Source organism: Pinus tabuliformis, chromosome 8, assembly GCF_031772625.1.
Source record: "Pinus tabuliformis cultivar Carrire ecotype Pingquan chromosome 8, CPIR1, whole genome shotgun sequence".
Taxonomy (NCBI): Eukaryota; Viridiplantae; Streptophyta; class Pinopsida; order Pinales; family Pinaceae; genus Pinus; species Pinus tabuliformis.
Window position 1 is genome coordinate 1,920,931,157 of NC_142294.1, and position 11,440 is coordinate 1,920,942,596.

At 43.3% G+C, this 11,440-nt stretch overlaps 1 protein-coding gene across 1 annotated transcript in view; it reads left to right on the top strand.

The window, feature by feature from the left end:
• The window catches only part of LOC149244182 (uncharacterized), a 45,216-nt gene extending 34,239 nt beyond the window's left edge, over positions 1–10,977 (top strand). The window contains exons 2-4 of the mRNA XM_089371462.1: positions 4,805–6,427; positions 6,595–8,113; positions 8,243–10,977. Of these exons, the coding sequence (XP_089227588.1) occupies positions 4,805–6,427; positions 6,595–8,113; positions 8,243–10,977 (5,877 nt within the window). The remainder of the gene's footprint in view (positions 1–4,804; positions 6,428–6,594; positions 8,114–8,242) is intronic.
• Positions 10,978–11,440: the final 463 nt, after the last annotated feature.

Here is an 11,440-nt window from a genome sequence, read left to right on the forward strand (position 1 = left end):
TGGCTCACTGATTGAAGAAAAACAAGTGGCTGATCCAAAACATTTTCTTTCTTATCCCAGTTGTCATAGATGTGATAATGATTATTTTATAGATCATCTTGAAGAAGAGAGATCTGTTGATATGACATGTATGCTTGATGATGTCTTTTATACTGATGATTTGCCTCAGTTTGATCAGTATGATGATGATTATGTTCTCCAAACAAAAGCTAGCCTTGCAGACAAATCAGCAGTTGGTTTGTGGAAGGAGGAAGTTCACTTTCAGCAGCTAGAATACAGTGATCAACCGATGCATATCAGCTATGGAAGTGAGGAGGAAAGTGTATAAAAATTTGAAGTGAGTGAAGGATCTTTTCCTTTTTGTTTTTCTTTGTTTCAGTTCATCAAAGACAACTTTCATGCAATCAGAAATCAACCATCGATGAGTTTGATCTGGACCATCTAGAGGGCAATGAAATCCTTGTTCAAGACTTCTCATATCTAGATTTGCAGCCCCCGAATGCCATTGAATGTCAAGTTGTAGATGAAGACTTGGAAGCTGAAACATATGATCAAATGATGCAAGATGATTCTGTACCATTTTATTTTGAATCATTTCAGTTTTTGAAGGGAAATTTGCATAGTATATCTTCAAATGAGCAACATGTAGAAAATCATGCAATCTCATTGGAACCAATAGAAAATGGGTTGCAACAGTCTTTTCAAGTTTTTCACGATCCAATAGTTGATGTGTTGGATGATGTCTGCAGTCAAAGTCCTTCTCCATTAGCTAACTGTGATATTGAAACAAGTATTGATACAAACTTGATTCGGCAGTCGGTTTCTTTGTCATTATCAGTAGGAGTCTTGTCACAAAGCTTAGATGAAAGTTTGCATTCATGGTATGAGGAGAAGAAAAGTAATATATTGGATGAGCTAAGCCCCAATGCACATGAATTTCAAGATCCTTATGCAGTTTTTTTGGAGGCGGATAAAGAATCCATATTATTCAATGGATCCGCTTACAAGTTTTCATGGGAGTTGCCTTTCAGTAGTTCTCTCTTGTTGTTCATAAGAAAGCACTTGCGGAGAATTCAAACAGCAACCAGAATGCTTACTTGGTTGCATTGGTTGTTTCATTTCACTTGATCAGGTGATGAATGGAACAGTTAGAGTAGGTTTTATTGAATAAGCTCCATTTTGAGCATATTTTCCAATTTGTCAGTTGTGTTTTAGTATTGAGTCAGTTTCAAGTCAGTTGTGTCTTTGAGTCATCAATATTCAGTCATGTAATTTCAACTTGAGTTTTTGACTCCATGCCCAATGGATAAGGCTACTTGGTCTACGGTGTTCTTGGCACCTCCAAGGAGCTACCATCCCCAATGGAGCCAATGTTAGTGTCAGTCTTTGAAGCCTTCCACCAGTGATCAAACATGCTCTTACAAAGTGGTCTTAGGGTGTCAAAGTCAAATTTTGTCATTTCAGTGAGTCTTCAAGTAAAATTTGGTCACTAGGTATTAGGTCTAGGATTTGTTTTCACTCCTTTCAAAGTTTTCCAAGTGTTAATCCATGTCACCATTCGGTCGAGTGTACCATCATTCAAATAGTTTTCATCATCATTCTAGGTTCCAATGGGTCATTTTACATCTTGTTCATGCTTCAGTTGTACTTGGGTAAAGCTCATTTCCCTCTCCTAGGGTTTTGAATCTAATTTTTCTTGGATGGTCAAATAATCAACAAAACTTGTATCCTGATTCTCGTACACCTTCCCCTATCTTTAATATACCTTCTTAAGCACTTCCCATCACTGATATCCCTCAAATTCATCATTTTCCCACAAACCCTAGCTTATTGCTACAATTTGACAATTTTCTAGGCTAGGCCTGTGTTTTGCCCTTTTGTACCCCTTCTTCTCACTCAATATTTGAAATTCCACTCTCCCCTTCTTCCTAACATCCCTCTCTATTTTCCAAAATTTTCTCAATAATTTAGAAGCCCCTTATCCCCTTCATTTCCCTTCATTTCTACAAATCCCTTGTTCCACATATCTGGATAGGTTTTATTCAAATGATGTTTATGAGAAATAAAAGATGAATTTGACAAAAGTGAGAGAGGTGTTTGTCCATAATTTACCCAAGAATAAAAACCTCTTTCATTTTTTACACAGGTTTCATGGTTTGGGAGCAATGTCGAAAACATCATTTGCCTCAGGAGGGTTGACGCACCTCTGGAGTGACCTTGGTAAAATCAATTTTTCTCCCAGATGGAATGACCAAATGACTCGCTTGATGAGTCAACTAATATGTAGACACAAATATATTTCCAATGAGCTATCATGAGCTCAATTTGGAGTTCAGGAACACCTTCAAAGGTTGACTGCAACATCACTATGCATTTTGGCAGCCTCATTCTGCACATTTTTACCAATCTTGGGAGATTGGACTTTTGATAGGGAAAAGGAACTCAAAATTGATAACCTTAAGATGTTCTAGAAAGTAGACTCGACAAGTTTTCTAACAAGCTATCCCGCACTCAATTTGGACACTGGTAAGGCCTTTGAAAGTGGTCTACACAAATGCGCTACGCATCTGAGTTGGCGATGCACACCTGGCAGTGTTTTCCTTTGTAAATTTACATAGGCGTTGCGCATCTGCCCAACCAAGTTATAAATCAACTAAAAGTTTCCCAAATTCTAAAATTCACCTCAAAATCTTCAAATTCTCTCTCTTTCAAGTTAGTATACTTGTCATAGCTTGTGAATCAAGGTTTTGTTTACCAAATTTTGGTGTTGTGCATTCTAGGGTGAAACCCTAGTTTTCCTCATTTCACAAGTATTATACAAACCATATCTACTTGCCATTATTCCCTAAACTAAAAACCCCATTCCCATTTACATATTTATTAAATCCCATTCCCCTCATACATTTTCCTCATTCCCACTTACACTCTCCCCAAACCCTACAAACCCTATTCACATCACTGAACCCTACCCAGTCTCCTAAAATCCCATTCACACTCCCTAAACCCTATTTACACATCATACTCTCACATACTCCTCCCTACGCTTTGACCATTCCATTCCTTCACCCTGTTTTCACTATATTATTCAATATTGTCCATATATAACCACAAGTGTTCACAGCCACAAAAAAAAAAACAAAGGCAAAGAGAAGATGCACGAGGATGATATAGATGATGTACAAGAAAGAGAATTTTAGCTAGAAGATCATGATGATGAGCCACAGCACCAGACTCATCATGGAGTAGAGGTCATTAATCTTGAAATTCAAACTGAAACTTCAGCTCAAAACATGCTTTTGAAGGAGAAGGATGCCCACATTAGGATGTTGATGGATAGCTTGGCAAGGGCCAAATTTATTGTCACATATCTAGAGCAAGACAACAAACAGTTGGAGGATAAGCAGGGCCTAATGGAGGTTGAGAAGTTGAAACTGAAGATGCAAAGTGACAAAGAGGCTCATGTCACTTTGACTCCCATTGAGCAAGAGATTGAACATGACCGGGAAACTTGGCTTGAGAGGGTCAACATACATCTTGAGGGGCTACTTAAGAAGGCCAACAAGGACAAGAAGATGCTCTGGCACACATCATATCATTATATGACTCGAAACAAAATCTACAACATGAGGATCAGGAAGCTTAAAGCTAGGTTGAGGAAGGCCTTAAAGAGAAAAAAGGAGCAAGATAAGTTGAAAATCTTGGCTGAAGCCTCCTTAGCCCATCAAAGCAGTTGATGATGGTGCCTTGTCCCAAATTTGGGCAAATTTTTGTAAAATTTTGCTTTTTTCAAATTTTAATTTTCAAACACAGAAAATTGGCCTAGATGCGCAGCGCCACCGGCGTTGCACTTTTCCCTGGGGAATCCAATGGAGAAAAATTTTACATTTTTGGATTTAGCATGATGATAACATCAATCCCATAAAATTTTAGAAGATTTGGAGTAAAACTGGCCCACCAAAAGGTCCAACAACTATTAAAAAATGACCTCTCTGCCTATTTTTGGATAGACAGAAGCTGCCTTGGGAGATTCAAGTTTTAAGGGGTAAAATGACATCCAAATGCAAGCATTCAAGATGTTCCGAAAACCAGACAAGAAGACCTTTCAAATGAGCTATCTTGGGCTAAATTTGGCTAAGGCGAAGGCCTCCAAAGGTGGGTGGAAAGCGGCACTGCGCATCTGGCCAGTGGCGCTGCGCTTTTGGCCAGTTTGCCAGAAAATCAAATTTTTACCTATTCTCACTATAAGTTGACTATTTCTCTCTTCATGGATGATTTTATGATTGTAATTAATGACTTGGCATGTAAATTTAATAGTGAAATGATCTTAGAGGGTAGATTCATTAGTTTGAGGTGGTTTGGGGGTCAATGAATCAGTTTCCATGCTTATAGAGGCAAGCTGTTCCACTGCCTATATTCTTGTTCCCTGTTTGGAAATGGTTGTAATAGCCCCTTTCTCTTGGTTTCGAACCCTAATGGCTAGCATAAGTGGTTTTATGTCTATATTATGTATTTTTTTTTTTTGTCATTAGCAAAGGTTGGACTCTCTTGGGTGCTCTGAGCTATATTGTACATCTTTATCAGCAGTTTGGCAAGGAAATAAACCAGGATTTGCAACTATTTTTATAGGTGACTTGTGGTATGGTGTTTTTGCATAGTTTCCTCTTCTGTTATCAGTTTTTCTCATGTTTTATGTGTGCCACAATCTAATTCATTACTTCTAGCTTAATGATATCAAGATAGATAGAACTAAATCAATCGAGATTATTAGAAACCGAAGAAAGGACGATGATTGTGGCTCTGCTAGGGTTCTGAGCGATCCTTCAACGACGCCGACAGCTCACCAAGCAAATTCTTCTCAGAGAGCGAGCAGGTAGCTGCAGCGCTCCAGATCTGCAGCGCATTAGGGCTACGCAATGGCCCAGTCTCTGGGGGGGCGTCAGAGCCCTCCCCGTCGCAGCAAGATCCTGCACAACAAGTCATTTTTGGTTCAGTGGATAGAGAGATCCTGAACAGGGGAAAAAAACCCCAAAACAACACCAAAGGAGATGGAAAACGTAAAGAAGGAGACAGCGATCCACAAGAAGAGACAGAAAAGCCTGAAGAAGGTCCGAAGATTACCTCAACCACATGCAGACCAGTAGCTAAGGAAAGGCCAAGAATCGAGCTGCCTGGAGATAAGATTGATAAAAGAATAGAGTTCATGCGAGATCACGCCCTCATTGGGAAGTTCATAGGGTTCTGGCCAACTGAGAGAGCTCTATATGGATGGATAGCGGCGAAATGGAAACCAAAAGGGGATGTCACGCTGCAGCTAGGGCCGAAAGGCTTCTTCACAGCAATCTTCTACTGCTTGGAGGACAAATACAGAATACTAGTAGGAGGGCCCTACTTTTTTAATTCGGCTGGATTATACCTGCGAGATTGGATCCCCAAGTTTAACCCGGACAAGGAGGATTTAACATGGGCACCAGTATGGATCAGGTTGTATTCTCTCCCGGATGAATACTGGGAGGAGGACATACTCAGAGGGATCGGAAATGGGGTGGGAGAATACATCAGAGCGGCAGAAGAAACCAAATCTCGTAAGTACATCTCCTATGCTCGAATATGTGTATTCATTCGCCTCAATGAAGCTCTTCCAGAGTCAGTAACTCTTGCCCACCGTGATGAAGAATGGATCCAGCCTCTCGACTATGAACATGTTCCTTTTCGTTGTAGAAAATGTCATGCCCTAGGTCATCTCTTTAGGGATTTCCCTCAAAATATCCAAAACAGTTTACCTGACTCTTCTGATTCCCCTGCCCAGGACGGCTTCACTAAAGTCCCAAGCAGGAAGCGCTCTCACAAAAAACCCCATAATGGGTTCAAATCCCAGCCCAACAAATCTCATGGTCCAGTAACCAAGAACAGCTTCGATATTCTTGGCCAATCCTCTGAGGAATTCCCTTCCATTAACGAAGCCATCCCTGATCACCCCTCTTCCTCCTCTCCTCCCCCTTCATCTAATCCCCCTCCCAAATCTGCTGCCCCTATCATCAGCCCTACTATCCTTCAAAGGGATCAGAAAGAAATTGCTGAGAATCTCAAAGAAATGGAAGTAGATGGTAAAGCTGACCTTCCCCAGAATCCAGAGAACAGCATCGAAGACAACGATCAAGTGCAAATAATGGATGAAGAGCCAGAGAGTATAGATCTGCATGGCTTAGATCTCTTAGAATTGGAGCTGGCTTGCAAAAAGAAAGCTTACGATACAATCCCAGAGCTCCAACTCAATAAACTCGAAGTGGTCATTTCCCGAGCCTATCATCAGAACCAACTTGGGATACAACCAGGCAACCAATGGGATGGAAATTTGCGCCCAAAGGATACAAAAAAAAGAGGAAGAAAGACAGATCTGCAAAGAACGATAGAGATTGGGAAAATCCTGGTAGACTCAGGCAGATATGCTAAGTTGACAAAGTACTACAAGCCCTCTATCAACGATTAAACATGAAGCTGGTATCTTGGAATATAAAAGGGCTAAATAGCCCCGGAAAACTCAGGATGTTAAAAAACATGATAAAAAAGGAAAAGCCACAAATGTGCTTTCTCCAGGAGACTAAGTGTAACAGTACTACGCTAGGCAGCATTCTTTCAAAAGCCTGGCCCGGATGTCGTTCAGTAGCGGTAGACGCCTCTGGAGCCTCGGGAGGGCTGGCTATAGCATGGAATACCCAAGCGGTTTTCCTATCAGACTTTCATGCAGCGCACCATCTTATACAGGCGACCTTCCACATTCTAGGGACCAATATTCATGGCAACCTATCAAATGTTTACTTCCCACAAGACACAGGAAGTAAGGTGGCGCTCCTTGACATGATTGAAGCTCTAAGCAACAGCAGAAGGTTCCCACTCTGGATCGTTGCAGGAGATTTCAACATGATAACCAAAACTGAAGAGAAGCTAGGAGGAAGGAGGAGAATGGAGCCTGAAGTCAGTCGCTTCAAGGATTTCATCCAATCGACATCTCTTATAGACATGCCGTTCTGCAATGGCACCTTTACATGGAACAATCGCAGGGCAGGCAAATACCAAATCGCCTCCAAATTGGATCGCTTCCTCCTCTCAGACAATGCGGTCCACTTAGGAGGAGACATCTCAGCAGCCATTCTTGCTCATACTGGATCGGACCACTGGCCAATAGCTCTTCAATGGCAAAGACCAGGCAACTTAACCAAAAGACCCTTCCGATTTGAAGGATTTTGGCTCACGCATCCCACTTTCAAGGAGTTTGTCAAGACAACCTGGGCCTCGTTCATCCCCCCAGAAGGAGCGAAAATGTATCAATTCCAGCAAAAATTAAGATTTCTTAAGAGCCATCTTAAAAGATGGAACAGGGAAACCTTTGGAAATATCTTCGAGGAGAAGCAAAAGCTTACTCAGGACCTGGAGATTCTTCACCAGAAGATCATCACGGAGGGGCACACGGAAGCCACTCTGGAGCAGGAGCGTCTCATCCATAATCAACTGGAGGATAGAAGGAAGCAGGAAGAAATCTATTGGAAGCAAAAGTCAAGGGTCAGATGGCTGAAAGAGGGTGAGCGTAACACCAAATTCTTCCATAGAACTACAGTTCAACGAAGAATGCATAACAATATACCCTTCATCCAAAACCAATCAGGGGCAAAGGTAGAAACTCATGAAGAAATTGAAGAAGAACTCCTCAATCACTTTCAACAGGTCCATCAAGAGCAGAGAGAAGACAGGCGACAAGCCATTAGCAAAATCACCAGCAACATTCCAAAGATCATTACAGAGGAACAAAATGAACTCCTAATGCGCCCTATTAGTCCCCAGGAAGTGGATGAAGCTATGACGCAGCTCAAAGAAGGCAAAGCCCCGGGACCAGACGGATTTACAACCACCTTCTTTCACTCTTTCTGGGACATGTTAAAGGAGGAAGTCTGGCAGATTGTTGAAGAATCCAGAGCAACGCGTTGGCTTCTTCCCTCTCTCAACTCCACCTTCATCACTCTCATCCCCAAAGAGGAGGATTCCATCACCCCTGATAAGTTCAGGCCTATTGCATTATGCAATGTCATTTATAAAGTTATATCAAAAGTCATAGCAAATCGTCTCAAACCTCTCCTTCCTGCACTCATCTCAAAGGAACAGTCAGGGTACGTGGAAGGTCGGCACATAATGGATGGCATCCTACTCTCTCACGAAATCATTCATTCTCTCAAGAACTCAAAGCAAGCAGGTATGCTTCTCAAATTAGATCTTTCTAAGGCATTTGACAAACTAAGCTGGAATTACATTCATCATATGTTAAAAGCTTTTGGTTTCTGTTCTTCATGGATTCGTTGGATCATGAGCCTGATTACTTCCACCCATTTCTCAATCCTTGTTAATGGCATTCCCTCCCGTCCCTTTAATCCCTCCAGGGGTATCCGGCAAGGGGATCCCCTCTCCCCCTTTCTCTTCGTCCTTATGGCTGAAGGGCTGGGGCGGCATATTAAACAAGCCCTCCATTCTCATCAGATCAAAGGCATCTCCGTGCATAACTCCCCTGCCACCTCCCATCAGCAATTTGTTGATGATACTATGCTTTTTGGCTATCCCTCTGCTCAAGAAGCCCGTCGTCTGAAATCCCTCCTCCAGGATTTTTCGAATGCCTCAGGCATGCATATCAACTGCTCTAAATCACAGATTTTCTTTTTCCATACTCCGCCCTCTGTCAAATCTGTTGTTTCTCGTATCCTGGGCTTCCCCTCGGCTTCCCTTCCTTCCAAGTACCTGGGCGCCCCTCTCACGGCTTCAGCTATTAAGCAACCTGCTTGGCGCATCCTTCTGGAGAAATTTGAAAACCGTCTCAACCTCTGGACATATAGATCTCTTAATCTAGCCAGTCGAATTGTCCTCATCAAATCGGTTTTGCAGGCAATGCCTCTGTACTTGTTCTCTATTTTAGCTGCGCCAAAATGGGTTTTAAAAAGTATAAGAAACCTTCAGCGCAATTTTTTGTGGAGCAGCTCTGCCACCAACCGCAAGTGGGCCTTGGTGAAATGGACCAACGTTTGCATGCCCAAAGACAAGGGAGGCATTGGGTTAAGGGACCCTGAGTACAGCAACTCCATCATGAATGCCAAGATCTGGTGGCAGTGGATTACCAACCCAGATAAGCCCTGGGGAAAAATCTGGACAGCCAAATATGCAGGAAATAGACCTCAAGAAGAACTCATCAGATTCACTCCTACTGAAAAAGGATCTATAATATGGAATGCAGCCAAACAGCACCATCAGATAATTCAACAGCACAGCTTCTGGGAAATTAGGAATGGATGCACTGCAAGATTTTGGACGGATGCCTGGAATCAAATGCCTAAACTCAAAAATATTCTTCACCCTTCTCTGATTCCAGATAGGCAGGAGCAGCAGCAGGAAAAAGTTCACCATTTCTGGTTGCCGGCAATAGAATATGGCTTCAGAAAATGGAAACAGAGCAACCAAATTCTCAACAGTACAGATGTCAGGAAGGAAGAAGAGCTGAGGACCGAGCTACGGAAAAGAAGTATTAGACAGGATAACGGAGAGGATATTCTCAGATGGGGATACCTGCCCAAGGGATCCTACACTACCTCAGAAGCCTACAAGCTATTATGCAACTTACCCGCTCCTCCAGACCCTATATGGAGTAAAATATGGGAGCTCGGACCCTGGCCAAAAATCTCCTACTTTCTCTGGCTGATAGGACATAAAAAGATTCTCACTTGGGATAAGCTTAGGAAGCGGAACTTCCATGGCCCCTCGATCTGTCATAACTGCTTTCAAAGTGAGGAAACTCTCCAACATCTCTTGGACACCTGTCTTCTAGCCAATCAACTCTGGGACAAGGTCAGTTTCAGATGTCAAAAAAGATGTAAAGAGGAGGGCGACATCATCAACTCCATAAGACAATGGCCAAAGCATCCCTACAAAAGTAAGATCCTCAACCAATTGTGGAGTACCATTCCGGGGATCGTCCTTTGGAATATTTGGAAGGAAAGAAATCAGCGCATCTTCAAAAACAAACGATCTCCTATAGATGTAATCTGGAGCAGGATTCAGAGGAACATTCAAGAGACGATGGCGCTTCAGGTATGGACTAAAGAAGATCTCCCATCTACAGACAGTGAGTATAACATTCTAGGAAATTGGCAGTTGCAGATACCTCAAGATTCTCTGAAGATCAGCACTCCTAACAGCAACAGCAAGAACATCTGCCATTGGAAAGCCCCCCCCAAAAACTCATACAAGCTGAATTTCGATGGGGCTTCCAAAGGCAATCCAGGAGCTGCTGGATTCGGAGGCATATTCAGGAATCATGAAGGCACTCCTATGCAAATCTACTTTGGGAACATAGGGTGGGATACCAATAACTCAGCAGAGTTGGAAGGGCTTTGGCAGGGCCTTCAGCAGGCCTGGAATCTCAACCTTCAACCCCTGATCGTAGAAGGTGACTCCCAGATACTTATCAACATGGCCACCCGTATTCAGAATGGCTCGCAAGCAAGGAAAGTAGCACCCAGTTGGAGGCTAGAAGCAAGGTTAAATGACATAGCACAAAAGCTCAGTAATACTAGAGCCATCTCATTCATACACACTAAAAGGGAAGGCAACAAAATTGCGGACCTCCTGGCCAACATTGGAGTAGAGACTGATCTACCCCTTGTTTTTGGAAGCACAAACATCATTCCCAACAGGCAACAGCTCCAGGAATGTGAAAGCTTGATCCAAGAAGAGGCTGTCGCCCCAGATGCGGGTGTCATCTCGCCAGCTCAGGGAGAGCCACATGCCCAGCACGGGCTGCCACGTGAAGATTGGAGGTCTTTAATGCCTCTCGCCGCCAATACTCCAAGCTGGAAGACGCATAATAGTAGCCTTAATGAAGGCGCTGGGAGCGATGGAGAGCCTGCAGAACGCATTCAATGCGGGCGAGTTTCAAAGGAATGTTGATGGGTTTAAGAATGTGGGGATGTTGGCGTGCGGAGCTCAGTGCTACGAGGAAACTGCCCAGATCCCTGAGCAAAGCTGCGATATTGTTGTTGAGAGCTTGGCCGAGGCTTGCTCCTTGTTGGTTTTTCCTGGTTCTTGCCTATGTTCAATTGAGCTTTGTCTCGAGCCAATTTGGGGGCGACAATTATTTGGGAAGGAACGCGGAGACAGCAGGCCCTCATCTGCTCTGGAGCAAGTTAAGGACGCCGCGGACATCATGGTGCGAGAGAGGATGCCTTGCAGAAGAGGAAGGGGCTCAGGGCGTGGTGATTCCTCTCGTTCCCCTGCAGCGGATGTTCACCATCACTGCTGCTGCTGCTATTGTCACCGAAGAGTGGGAGCTTCCCCTGTTCAAGCCAGTCAGTTTATGGAGGCCGGCGGCTCCAGTGAAGGTGCGCCTAGGCTCCCAGCGTTCGGCTCAGTT